Consider the following 14,271-nt stretch of genomic DNA (forward strand, 5'->3'; position numbering starts at 1 on the left):
TCCAAGGTATGTCTGAAGCCACCCCATAATCTCATAGACACACACGAGAGAGAGAGAGAGAGAGAGAGAGAGTTAGTTTCTGAGTACTCTTGAGATCTAAGTTGAGAGCCATCAAAATGGTATATATAGTAGCTAGTGCTAAGGATTGTGACTCCCTTGAGGAGCTATACGTGGGTGTGTCTTCCATAGTACCTCTCTTCTAAGTCTTGAGGTTAAAGTCTAATGTTAAAATATTTTAAATAAAACCTCAACATTGCTTCCATTAGTCTTAACGATTTTTTTTTCCTGAGCCAAAGCCATGAGTCCAGTTTTGCCTGAGTTTTGTTCTCAACGAAGTTCTCAGGCTAGGGTGACAGCCTGGTGTTTTATCTCTGTCCCCTCACCCGTGACACTCCCTTTTCTGGTAGCAAACTGACACCTACTATTCCACTCTGTTTCCGAAGTTGATTCCTTTAGTGACCTATGAGTGGAAGAGTGCAGTGTTTGTTCGTTATTGCTGGTTTATTTCACTGAGCATAGATCCTCCAGGGTTGGCCATGTTGTAACCTGGGGCAGAGGCTTTTTTAAGGCTATATGGATGGCCACGACACCACATTTTGATGTGCATTTATCCGTTCATGCACATTTGGGTGGTTTTACCCTTGAGGTATCCCAGCTAGGGATGTGCAGCCCAGAAGCAGAGCCATAAGACTGAGCCACCTCTGGCTCTTTGCCTTGCAGCGTCATTGGTGTCACCTGTCCCTCATGCCAGCGGTGTTATCAAGACCAAACACCACTGCAGGAATCTCCCCGTTCCCCTCAACACCCTCAGAGCCCGTGGCTCTGTTCCAGATTGCCTCACACAGCTCCACAGACCTGTGCAACTGAGCCAGTCTGGGCACGAGGATTTGTTGGGCACCTATAGTCGCTAGCTCCCAGCTGGTGTGCCATGACCACACAAAGATGCAGACAAGTCACAGCCGCGGTGTTGGAGACTGTGGCCTCGCCTCCGCCTCACAGGACAGCGGGGCGCTTCTGTCTCCTTAAGGCGCGGCCNCCCCCCCCCCCCGGTCCACTGGGGTCCTCCCCCTGCAAGGTACCTTCCCTAAGTTGTGTAGAGGAGAATGAAAGGACCCGACAGTGTCCATGCTTAAGAACTGTTCGAAACGCAGCGCACACAGTGTGACCGATGTAAAATCGGGAGTGCTTGAGGGAAAGCAACTCTGTCAACACGCCTTGACCAAGTTACAGACACTATTGGCTCCATGGAGACATTCTGGGCTGCCTTCGTCTAACACAACTTTGCAAGTCACCGACTCGGAAGGCACCGGTTGGAGTCTCGGAGAAAGGATAGCAGCGCAGCCCCACGTCACTCAACACCCTTCAGCCGCTGCGGGTAGCCGACCACAGTCCACTGGGCCGTAACGGCCCCGCCCACGTCCCGCCCTCCAGTGGGCGGGGACAGAATCGACCAACCAGGAGTTCCTGAGGCATGCAAATAAACCTCCGCCCCCAGAGGAAAGGCGTTTCCCCAGAAGCTGCTGCTGTTGCCTCGGTCGACGCAGTCTGGTCAACCCGGCTAATCAGCAATCAAGTCCGTTAGCCAGGCCGGAAGTGGAGACCCCTGCATCCTCCGCCCGGAGCAGGAAGTACGAATAGGAGGCGCATACTCCCCGGAAGCCGAGCCCCGGACACGCCCACCTGCCGGAAACGCCGGCGGTGTTTCTCTGACAGCGTTTGCTCTCTGACAGGATTGCTGAGGAGGTGGACAGGCGGCCGGGTCAGGGCGGAGGCTGAGGACCAAGTAGGCATGGCGGAGGGCGGGACCGGCCCCGATGGACGGGCCGGCCCGGGACCCGCAGGTAACGTGCGCGGCTAGGGGTAGTAGGGAGCGGGGTTGCGTCTTAGGGTCAGAGTGTCCCTCGGGCATCCGGGACTCGGGTCCTCGGTCCTCGCAGGCCAGATCCGAGGAATCGCGCCCGGGGTCAGTAAGTGTGGACGTTAGGCTCCGCGCGGCCCCAGGCGCATGCCCCCGCTCCTGGCCTCTCGTGACATCCCTTCCACGGAGGTTTCTTTCGGGTGGAGCTAGCTTTGTAACTGCCACCCTGTTAGCCGATCCCCGTCTGCGATGACCCTGGCTGGGCCATGGGGTTCGGATCTTCTTCCAGGTATGAGCGCACTGGTCAGTAAGGGCCCTCAGAGGTCAGCTTTCGTGCGGACAGGTTCCCTTTCCCCATCCCGCCAGCCAGTCAGCGCAGTAGCCACTGGACAAACGTCCTTCGCCCCACCTCCACCCACCTTAACGACAGTGCTGTCCCCAGAGAGCTTGCTAGTGACACAACTCTTACAGGGGCGCTTGACCCACCTGCAGAGAAAGGGTGACACTTGCCACCTGCTTAAAGCGTCTCCACTTTGCAGTGCTGCTACAATGGAACTAACAATTCCCAGGAGAGTTTCCTGGTATGCCATCCACCTTGGGGTCTTTCTGAACCTGCTGGTAGGTGTTTGGTAGGTGTGTTTCTGCACCCATCTCTGGTTTTAGAGTTCAGTGAGCTCTCTTCAGTATGCAGAAAATATGAGAAAGCCACAATGTTGGCACAGTCTCTTGTCATTCCTCCCTCCATCAATTCAACAAACTTTGTGGATGGTGTCCTATTGGCCTGACTCACCTGGGGCTATCAGGGTGACATGAAAAAGTAAGGCAAGGCCTCTACCACCAAGAGCTTTGGTTGTCGTTGGATTTGATCTCAGGGACAGACAAGATCTTTGAGTGGATTGTCCTGTCATGCAGGAATGAGAGATGGGAGAGAGGTGGTTGGTCAAAGGGTAGCTATTTCTTAAGGTACAGAATAGTCCTGTGGAAGAAAAAGTGGTTTTGCACCCCACCCCGACCCCAGTTTTGTTTTAGTGTCTGTTTTGTTGGTGTGCTTCCAGCTTGGGTGGAGGCACAGGTCTTCAGTGCTATCTTGTGGGTAGTTGGATTAGATGATCAGAGAAGTCTGAAATTGAGATGGCCTTCGGCTCTAGAACTGGAGGAGATTCTGAAGGTCTGTTGGCCTGGGCTGGGAGCGTAGAGGAGAGGTGAGCTAAGGGGGGTCCAAAGACTTGCTGAAGTCCTCTGGTGCCAGCCATTTTCCTAATAGTTACCCCATACATCTGAATCCTCCCCAACTCTGGCTTTAAATTTTTATACCCGTCGGTAACTGTGCTGTAGTTACAGTGATGGAAGGAGGACCTGGAAGCGCCTTACAGATCCATTTCCAGGCTTGATGGATGCCTGCCTGTTGGTCTGCTATGCACCAGAGTGAACCGAATAGGTGTTTGTGAACCTTGTGTTGCCTTTAGCCTTGGTCTCAGCCCAGTCAATGGACTTTCAGACCTTAGAGGGCAAGGATACTTAGTCATTACCACCGTGTACCTATAGGAGAATCTGTAGGGGCTCAAAGGATATTGTATTCAAATATGGAAACACATCAGCGACTAGAAAAAGCCTGCCTGTGAATTGATATGTTTGGGAACATTCTAGGACATCACCACAGGGTGGGAGACTTGAATCCAAGCAGTTAGAATTTGTGCTGTCTTTATTCACCTGTTGGTGCAATGTTTTTAATAAAGCTTTTCAGTCTCCTGGAGTTAGTTTGGGCTGTGGATGTGAGCAAAGATGTATTTCCAAGTAGGTGATTAATTGTTCAACTACTTTCCACTGGCTGTATGTCTCACTCTGATTTTATGCCTGCTTATTACAGTTGAGTTGTTTATATTAAGATTAAGATCTTCCTGGAGAATTGATTCTGTTTTTTGTTTTTGTTTTCTTTCTAGTCTGGTGAGAGTTTTGTTATCTAGTATGGTAGGGTTCCTTCCACCTGTTATTCTTACTAAAACAACAACAAAAGCTATTTTTCCTTATGTATATCTACAAATACAAGTTTGAAATCATTTTGGTATATCTGATATCAAATTTCTGAAGAAACTGGCTACATTATATTTATGGGGAACCCTGAGAATTTCTCTAATATTGAATCTCATCCTAGTACATGATACAGTCTTTCTATTCACTTCTATTTTTTTGTTGTATAGGTTGGACTTGTATTTATGTACATATATTTTAGTTTTCTATTTTATTGAGGTGTGATTCTCTCTCTCTCTCTCTCTCTCTCTCTCTCTCTCTCTCTCTGTCTTGTGTGTGTATGGAGCTCAGAGGTCAACATTTAATGTTTTTCTTACTCCACCTTATTTTTGAATTAAGGCTTACATATTTGGCTAATCTAGCTGTCAGCCTGCCCAGGGATCCATGACTCTAAGCATCCTCCAGTCTCTGCCTCTCCTACCTACGTTGGAATGGTAGGGATGTGTAACTGGTCTTGGCTTTTTATCTTTTATATGGTTGTTGGGGATCTGAGCTTCAGGGCTTATATTTTCGTGGCACACACTACCAAATGAGCCACCTCTCCAGACTCTTGAACTGTAATTTCTATACAAACAAACAAAGGTATACCTTTGAGGCTTATTCCTTGTTATTTTATTTTCACTGATACAGTAAACTCCCTGAGATAGTCTAACTATAAAGAAAAGAGATGTGTTTAGTTCACAGTCATGTGTTTAGTTCACACTGTGGGGACAGTTGTACTCTGCTGAATTGTCTCTTATCAAGACGTCTTGTGACGATTTTACAGAGCAGTGTGGTACGGAACTCATTCACCTTCCAGGAAAGCAACCCTTGCTTGGCCCTTGGCTTTTGGCTAACCAGCTGTTTTTGCAGTAAAGGAGATGACTGCCATTCTCCTTTCAAATGCCCCAATTTAAAGATCTTTTTACATACATGATATAAATTAGAGTAATTTCATGCTGGGGTTTTTTTGGCATAATATTTCAAACTTCAGTTTGTACTACTGTTTTATTGTTCCTTTGTTCAACAGACCATCACATTTTTTTCTTTTATTTTTTTAGAAAAAAAAAATCTTATTGGGTTTGGTGTCAGGAATGTGCTAGTTTAAAAAGGGAAACTTTCCAGCTTTCTCTTTTAAATTATTTTCTGGGAATTTGAATGTTCTCTGTGTGGCTAGCAGGAGGGAGTCACTGGAGAAAGGCAAAGCATCCTGTTTGGTCAGCCTTGCCAGTGTTTCCGCACCTTGATAAGAGCCCCTCTCTTCAGTGCAGGTCCTAATCTGAAGGAGTGGCTGAGGGAGCAGTTCTGTGACCATCCACTGGAGCACTGTGACGATACAAGACTCCATGATGCAGCCTATGTAGGGGACCTCCAGACCCTTAGGAACCTACTACAAGAGGAGAGCTACCGGAGGTGAGCATTGGGCCGGTAATGGGTGTTGGCCTGTGGGCCTGCAGGAGGCTGAGGCTTGTGCTTTGGATTGCAGAGCAAGACTCTGATGCTGCGGGACTGCAATTTGCTTTTAGAGAAGGGACAAAAGGAGGAGTTATAGGTGGCCAGATGCAGTGGGCAGGGGTTCCTGGAGCCAAGTCTGCCTGGAATTGTCCTGGTAACTTGTCCTATGTGAGCATCAGTTTCCTCAATGTTTTTTATTTTATTTTATTTTATTTTATTTTATTTTATTTTATTTTATTTTATTTGAAACAGGGTCCCACTATGCAGCGTTGGCTGTACCAGAACTCATTATGTATATCAGGTTGACCTCAAAGTCATAGAGATCTTCCTGCCTCTGTCTCCTGAATGCTAGGATTAAAGATGTGCTCTACCATGCCTGGCTATTTTATTTATTTTAATTGTGTGCATATGGGGCATGGGGTGGGTATCAGCATGTGAATATAGGCAATAGAGGCCAGAAGAGCTTTTCCATTGGAACTGGGGTTACAGGTGTGATTGTGAGCTATCTGATGTGTGTGTTTGGAATTGAACTCAGGTCCTCTAGGAGGGTAGAACATGCTCTTAACCACTGAGCCAGTCACTATGACTCTTTATCCTGGGTAGTTCTTTGTCTACAGCCACTTTATTGACATTCATTTTATGGTCTCTTCTTCACGTCTCAGGTCTGTAGTGATCAGCCATGACTTCCCAACTGTAGGGATGTGGTAGCTTCCATCTCCTTTGTTTTCCTGTCCATAGTTTCTTCCTTCTGGTCACTGGGTCCCAACTTTTCCTGGATAGCAGAGTCTTACTTGTGACTCCCTGTGCAGGGTGCTGGGAGAGCACCCATTATTCTCAGTAGGTATTGACTGCAGCTGAAGCTGGCACTTCTCTGTCCTTGTGTGTTTCTCCTTTGCCCTGAGGAGTAGGACACAGTGAACTGATGGAAGTGCCTGTGGGTCTCTACCTACCCTAAAGAGCTCCCCTACGCTAGTGTGCCAGTTCCCAAGCAGGAGTGCAGCCGGAGTATGTTCCTTTCTTAGCTTTCTAGTGTCTTAGTAGTGTTCCATCAGAGCACATGTCAGTATTTAATAAACAAAGCAGAGGGCTGGAGAGATGACTCAGCCCTTAAAGAGTGCCTGCTGCTCTCGCAGAGAAACTAGATTCAACTCACAACACTCACATGAGACACTCTCTCTGCAGGCACCATGCATGCAAACAAACATGCAGGCAAAACGTTCATACATGAAGCAAAATGAATCCATCTAATAAAGCCAAATGAACATTTAAATTTATTTAATGTGACTCAAGCCTCTAAAAGCCTTAGGCATACAGATGCAGCAGTAGAGCGAGTTCAGTGTTGTTCCTATTGTGCCCCGTCCTTCTCCCAGTAGTCCCCTCCTCTCTCTCTCTTCTCTGCTTGTTTCCTCCTCTCTTTTCTCCTCCTCTCTCCATTTTCTTACTTCTTTCTCTCGATTTGGGTTTCATGTATATTTGAAGCCCAGGCTGCCTGCATCTCCTGAGTTCTAGATTATTACCCATACTACCACACTGGCTTCTTTCTTTTTCCTTTTTTTTTTTTCTTTCGAGACAGGGTTTCTCTGTGTAGCCCTGGCTGTCCTGGAACTCACTTTGTAGACCAGGCTGGCCTCGAACTCAGAAATCCGCCTGCCTCTGCCTCCCGAGTGCTGGGATTAAAGGCGTGCGCCACCACGCCCGGCCTGGCTTCTTTTTCCTTTGTTCTTTCCTTTCTTTCTATTTTTTCTTCCTTCCTTTCTTTTGTTTGTTCTTTGTTTTGGTTTGTAGTTTGGTTTTTGAGACAGGGTTTCTTTGTGTAGCCTTGGCTGGTCTGGGACTAGCTCTGAAGACCAGGCTGACCTCAAACAGAGATCCACCTACTTCTGCCTCTTTAGTGCTAGGATTAACGGCGTGCGCCACCACTGCCTGGCCGCTCCTTTTTTCTTAGACTTGAGGTTTACGAACCCTCCTTTGTATTTTCTACTGCTGATCATTTCTCTGGTGGTTCTGGACTTTATTGGTCCATATCAGCCCATGTGTGACTGGAGGAGGCACATCAGGTGCATGTTCTTAGGTTCTGCCTCAGTGCAGAAGCTGAGGTGAAGAACTCCTTGCTTGCTGACCTAAAGGGTCCGTGCACAGGACAGATAGTTATGTAGTGGTCATACTGCCTGAGAGCTGAATCTGGACAGGTTGCCACCACTCCTGGCTAAGAATGCAGCCTCTGTAACCTCCTAGGCTCTCAGGTGTTCTTGGTCAGGGTCGGAGGACGTAGATTACCATCACTAATCATCTTCATCAGGAGAGGACGCCAGCCTTGGACGTTTATAGGAAGAGAGCGTGCATGACCCTGCCTGGCCTGGCACGTGTCCCCGATGGATCTATATGTGCTTTGTAGAGTCTGTGGAATCTAAGAACTAGAAATCTCAGTGTTAGTGCTCATTAGTCTGTCAAAGCCTCAAGGTTTTTTGTCAGTGGCCTCTGAATGCCTGTCCTCTCTGTTCAGCAGGGACATTTGTGAACATTTCAGGACACAGAACATAACTGGCTGGAACTGTAGCTCAGGGGTAGAGTATTTAGCATGTACAAGATTCTGGGTTTGACCCTCAGCACCAGGAGATGGAACACAGAACCCAGTGAGGGCATTTTAAACCTCAGGGTAGGTCTTTCTCGGGAGCCTCTGCTGGAGAGAGGAGGGAGAAGAGCAGTGTACCTGGGGTGACTCTCACAAGCTCCCTGTGTTCCCATGCAGCCGCATCAATGAGAAGTCTGTCTGGTGCTGCGGCTGGCTCCCCTGCACACCACTGAGGATCGCAGCCACCGCAGGCCATGGGAACTGTGTGGACTTCCTCATACGCAAAGGGGCAGAGGTGGACCTGGTGGATGTCAAGGGGCAGACTGCCCTGTATGTGGCTGTAGTGAACGGGCACTTGGAGAGCACTGAGATCCTTTTGGAAGCTGGTGCTGATCCCAACGGCAGCCGGCACCACCGCAGCACTCCTGTGTACCATGCCTCTCGTGTGGGTAGAGACGACATCCTGAAGGCTCTTATCAGGTCAGTACTGTACCTGCATTTCCTGGTATTTAGGCGTCTTAGAGGCCTTGGAAGGCTGCCTTTTGAGTGCTCTTCGTACTTTTAGACCCAGTGATGCCTTAGGCTGACTGCTAGTTTTCTTTTTTTTCTTTTCTTTTTTAAAAGATGTATTTATTTATTATATATAAGTACACTGTAGCTGTCTTTAGACACCCCAGAAGAGGGCATCAGATCTCATTATGGATGGTTGTGAGCCACCATGTGGTTGCTGGGAATTGAACTCAGGACCTCTGGAAGAACAGTTTAGATCCTCTAAAGTTCCTTATTCTTTAAATATTTAAAAAAAAGGTGTGTGTGCGTGCATGCTCATATACGCATGCATATTCCGGAGTATGCCTGTGGAGGTCAGGACCTGTGGGAGTTGGCTTTCTCTTTCCACTCTGTGGGTTCCAGGGCTTAGCAGCAGCATCCTTTGTCTCTATGGAAATGTTCTTAGTAGGATCAGTTAATGAAATTCAGTTTGGTTCAGAAATCCCGAGGGCATTCAGTTAATGCACCATGTCTTCTCTGGAGTGCAGGGCACTTTGATAGGAAAGCACATGGGCATGTATTATTTTATTTAAAAATTAACTCTATGATGACTGACCTTTAGAAAATGGCAGCTTGCTGGGTGTGGTGATGAACACCTTTACCAGCTCTATGGAGGCAGGGGGAGATGCAGCTCAGCTCTATGGGTTTGAAGCCAGACTGGTCGGCTAGCAAGTTCTAGGCCAGTCAGGGTACATAGTGAGACTGGCTAAAAAGAAGAAAGACCAAAACAAAAGAAGGAAAACAGGAATGATAACTGTTAAATTTCTTCAGGGGGAATATTATCTAAATATGACCCAAACCTGCCCGCCAACCCACCCGCTTGCCTGCCTGCCTGCCTGGCTCATAGTTCTTGTAGGTTTGCCTCTCATCTTTCATTATAGCAATTTCCTGGCCCCTAATAGGGAACCTCCCCTTGTTGTTTGTAAGGTCCCCTGCTCTATATTGCTGATGTTTTAGGATAGAAAGTAAGAAGTGATGTTTCTGTGCATTCAGTGTTATATCGATTTGTTGAGCTATTTAGGTTCCTTGTAGAGATAATAAAAGCAACAGAGAAATTTAGAAAATATTCATGATTAAAATGAACTAGATCCCATCTAGGATAGCTTTGTGAGTTTCAAGGGCTGTCTTCCCTACAGCTCAGTTGGTATCAGATTGTCATACTGTTTAAGATTATAAACAATTTGGAAGACATGTCTCCAATGAGGATGGAATGAATAATGTATGTGAAATGGACTTTTCCTGTTGTTAGTTAAAAGTGTAGCAAGTGAAGTGGAACTCTGGTTTTCTGCTTGTAGAACTCAGAGTCTCGGAGGGAGGGAAGATGCCAATGAAGGACATTGACTGTCTTATTTAGGGTTTTACTGCTGTGAACAGACACCATGACCAAGGCAACTCTTATAAGGACATTAATTGAGGCTGACTTACAGGTTTAGAGGTTCAGTCCATTGTCATCAAGGTGGGAACATGGCAGCATCCAGGCTGGCATGGTGCAGGAGGAGCTGAGAGTTCTACAGCTTCATCTGAAGGCTGCTAGCAGAATACTGGCTTCTAGGTAGCTAGGATGAGGGTCTTAAAGCCCACACCCTCAGTGACACACCTACTCCAACAAGGCCATGCCTACTTCAACAGGACCACACCTTCTAATAGTGCCACTCCCTAGGTTAAAAATAAACAAACTATCACAGTGGCTTTGTGTGTCCTCAGGCCTATGCTGCCCCAAAGAAACACTTTAGATTACAAGTTCCTCTGGACACCTGAAGTGCTAGAGATGGGTTATGAAACAGGACTGATGGCTGAGGCTGTTGCTATCTGTTGTCTAGGCAGGGAAATGGCATTTGTCCATCCTCTCTGGTCCCTGAAGTTTAGGTGCCCACATGTTGAATGCCCTCATCATTGCTTCCTGTGTGCTGTCACTTCCTGTTTCAGGTTAAATACACAGGTGATGACACAGTTTGTGAGACTCAGAACTACCTGGAGCCAGAGAAGGCTTAAGTACACAGGTGGCAGATGACTGAGTGAGAGTGGACATAGGTGTGGATGTCAGAGGACAACTCACAGTAGTTAGTTCTCTCCTTCCAGTGTGTGGCTACCAGGGATTGAACTCAGACTGCCAGTCTCAATGACAAAGACCTTAACCCACTGAATCATTTCACCAGCCCCAGACGGCAGATTTGACCTAAATAATTACATCTAGTTTCCATATGGTTTTATATTTATTTGTAAATTCTGATCTATTTGGGATTTATCTTGGTGTGCACTGTGTTGAATGGACTTTATTTTTCCCCCATATGGATTTCCAGTTATCCCGAGGGGAAAAGTATCAGAAAGTTCAAGACCACCCCTTCCCTTACTTAAGATAGTCCCTTACTGCATATACTGATTTTCTGCTTGGAGTTGGGTCTGTTGAAAGATGTTTTGTGAGTTTACATGGGTCTGCTGGTCCATTCACATGCTGGTGTTAAGTTGTTTTATAGATCTTTATAACAAGCCCTTGCTATGGTGGGGCTGTCTCCTCTGTGTTGTTGCTTGGCTTTTTGATCTGGTTTGATCTTCCAAATGAACTTTAGAACCTACATATATAGTTCCAGGGGTATTACCTAATTGTAGTTAGCTTCAGTAGTTCAGGAACAGAATTTTCATTCATAAAATCATCTTAGGGAAGGAAAATCAATGACATGCTGAGCCTTTTCTAGTACTTAATGTGTCTGTCTGCTTTCTCAGTTCTTTTGAACTTAGTTGTTATGTTTATGCTGATATACAACTATTGCTTTCCTGCTTCATCTCTCACCTGGGCTTTTGAATGTATCCATATGTATATATGAAGGCTATCGTTTCAGTCTGCTATTTTAGTAATTATCCTATTGCTTGCTGTTTATTCATTCCTCGCAGGCCTTTTTAGGTTTTGTAAGCCTTTCCTCTGAGCATAGAAAGTGGTTTATTCTTCCTTCCCAGTCCTGCTTATCTGACTGCTGTCCTTGTCCTTTGCCAATTACATTCCTCGTGTATTTAGCATCAATACTACAGAAGCCAGCATGTGTTGGGGGGTCTGTGTTGTTCTCCCCTTGCAGCAGGGACATCCCTAGTTCTTCCTTGTGAAATAATATGATGATTCACACAGAAATGTGCTTTATCATTTTAAAGAAATAGCTGTCACTTTCTGTTTCATAGAAAATTTTAAAGCAGGCATAATTGTTTATAGTGGACTTTATGGGACCCACTAGTGGTATAAATCATGGCTATTATAATTTAAAGCTTAGGCCTCTAGCTTGGACACTCTCCTCGCTAGATTACCTGACTTAACCCAACTGTTTTGCCCCCGACCCACCATGTGGTGAGCTCTCTACCTTTCTCTGCTCCTTTCTGGTCCATCTGTTTTCCTCTGTGTCCCTCTCTGAATCCCCTCCTCTCCACATTTTCTCTGACCAGAAGTTCTGCCCTCTACTCCCTGTCCAGCTATTGTCTGTCAGATTTTTATTATAGCAAATCAGTAGTGATACAATCTCTGATACTATTCTAGATTGCCTCTAGGCATAGAGAGCTTTCTGATCTTGAAGTATCTGAGCAGGTTGCCAGTGATGGGCCATAAAAATGACAATAACAGTATCCTGCTAGCATTTTGCTCTCTGGGAGGGTGCAGAATTAACAATTGAAAATACAAAGACACCTTTATACAGTGTAAACAACTGTTGGCTCTTGTCCTTTTTTCATAATTAGTGGTAATCAGAATTTTCCCTTTAGATACATTAATACAATGTGTTAATGGAATTTCTAATATTGGAATTAGTTTTAAATTCTTAGAGTAATACTCAGTTTTTTCTATACTGCTTTTCAAATATATGTTCAATTTTTCTTTGTAATAGTAATTTTTTTGCTTATTGAAGATTTTTGTTTTGTTTTTGTTTTTTTGAGACAGGATTTCTCTGTGTAGCACTGGCTGTCCTGGAATTCACTCTGTAGACCAGGTTGGCCTCAAACTCAGGGATTCATCTGTCTTTACCTCTTAAGTGCTGCAATTAAAGGCATGCACCACCACACCTAGCACTTACTGAACAATTTGAAGTTGAATTGGGTTCTTGTATTAGTTTCATAGTGAATGTGAAAGTGTTTCTTCACTTAACTCTGAAGCAGTATAGTCTAAGAGTTATTTTATTGTCAAAGTTCTGAAAGATTTCCCTTTGGAATTTGTGTGCATGAATGGATTCCATGTTTTTACTTGTTACCTTCTTTTACTGGAAGTACTGATACTTTAGTATCACCCTTGGTATCTCTGGGAGATTTGTTCCCTATTCTACTTGATACCAAACTCTGAGATCTTTAAGTCTCTTACATGCAAAAGTATAGCTTCTGTGTGTAGTCTTGGCAGAAGGACAACTTAAAATACAAGTCTACTATAGGTGCTGTGTAACTGCTGTAATCTTTATCTAGGTAGGAAGGATAAGAAAGGGACTGGAGGTGTTCATTATAGGCTGTTTCACCCCAGTATTTTTAACCTGTATTCCCCAAATGCTGAGTCTTTGGATACAGTAACTGCAGATAGAGAGGGCTGGCCGTGTTTGTGACCTGTGGAGTTCCAGAGACTCCTGTGTGACTCTCTAGTGCCTCTTTCATGGTAGCTGGATAGTCTTTGATATCTGTGTTTGCCTTATTATGACTAATTCTTCTCTTCTTGTAGGTACGGGGCGGATGTTGATGTCAACCATCATCTGACTCCTGACACTCGGCCCCCTTTTTCAAGGCGGCTAACCTCCTTGGTGGTCTGTCCTCTATACATCAGTGCTGCCTACCATAACCTTCAGTGCTTCAGGCTGCTCTTGCAGGCTGGGGCAAATCCTGACTTCAATTGCAATGGCCCTGTCAACACCCAGGAGTTCTACAGGGGATCTCCTGGGTGTGTCATGGATGCTGTCCTGCGCCATGGCTGTGAAGCAGCCTTTGTGAGTCTGTTGGTAGAGTTTGGAGCCAACCTGAACCTGGTGAAGTGGGAATCCCTGGGCCCAGAGGCAAGAGGCAGAAGAAAGATGGATCCTGAGGCCTTGCAGGTCTTTAAAGAAGCCAGAAGTAAGTGGCCTGAGCTTAGCTCTGTGTTGTGGTCTGGGGTGGACTGAGCCAGTGAGATATAGTACTAATTAAAACAAGGACAAAACAGGCCCCACTAGACGGCTCAGCTATTAGAGCTGCTCTTTCAGAGGCCTTGTTCCCAGAGACTCACAGCTGTCTGCAACTCCAACTCCAGGAGGTCCTCCTCTGGCTTCTGCAGGCACTACATACATTTGGTACCCAGACATGCATGTGTGTAAAACACCTGTACATATTGAAAAAAATAAGTAAATCTTAAATAACAAAACAACACACCCCACCCCTAAATCATTTCCAGCTAAGCACTTAATTAAAGCCCTCAGGAGCAGCAGTTCTCCAGCGTGGTCATTCAGTGAGAGTGTGTGTGTGTGTGTGAGTGAGTGCACTGTTCACCTGAATTTTGAGACAGGGTTTCTCACTAACCTGGGAGTTGCCAAGTAGACTTTAGCTGGCTGGCAGAACCCCTGGGATCTGCTATGTCTCTTCCCTCAGTGCTGGGGTTGTAGTGTGTGCTACACTCTTGCTTTCTTTGGGAGGGTGGGGCCTTTTGCTTGCATGGTAAACACTTTACTGGCTAAATTCCTTCCCTATCCCCAGATGGTTATTTAGCAATTCCTGAATACCAAAAGCTGATACCAAAAATCTATACATGTAGACATATGCTTTCAAATCTATACATGTAGACATATGCTTTCAAATCTATACATGTAGACATATGCTTTCAAATCTATACATGTAGACATATGCTTTCAAA

The 14,271-nt window shown here is 45.7% G+C and overlaps 1 protein-coding gene across 2 annotated transcripts in view; it reads left to right on the forward strand.

The window, feature by feature from the left end:
• The first annotated feature begins 1,265 nt into the window (after positions 1 to 1,265).
• Asb1 (ankyrin repeat and SOCS box containing 1) overlaps positions 1,266 to 14,271 on the forward strand; it is a 15,067-nt gene continuing 2,061 nt past the window's right edge. Inside the window, exons 1-5 of one of the 2 annotated variants that reach the window (XM_021161756.2) lie at positions 1,266 to 1,628; positions 1,731 to 1,841; positions 5,137 to 5,278; positions 8,070 to 8,372; positions 13,114 to 13,499. In XM_021161756.2, coding sequence (XP_021017415.1) covers positions 1,790 to 1,841; positions 5,137 to 5,278; positions 8,070 to 8,372; positions 13,114 to 13,499 — 883 coding nt within the window. In that variant the 5' untranslated portion in view covers positions 1,266 to 1,628; positions 1,731 to 1,789. Of the gene's footprint in view, positions 1,629 to 1,730; positions 1,842 to 1,870; positions 2,148 to 5,131; positions 5,279 to 8,069; positions 8,373 to 13,113; positions 13,500 to 14,271 lie in introns of those variants that run through there. The other variant, XM_021161763.2, reaches the window with a different exon arrangement.

The sequence above is a fragment of the Mus caroli genome, chromosome 1 (genome assembly GCF_900094665.2).
Source record: "Mus caroli chromosome 1, CAROLI_EIJ_v1.1, whole genome shotgun sequence".
NCBI classification, from domain to species: domain Eukaryota; kingdom Metazoa; phylum Chordata; class Mammalia; order Rodentia; family Muridae; genus Mus; species Mus caroli.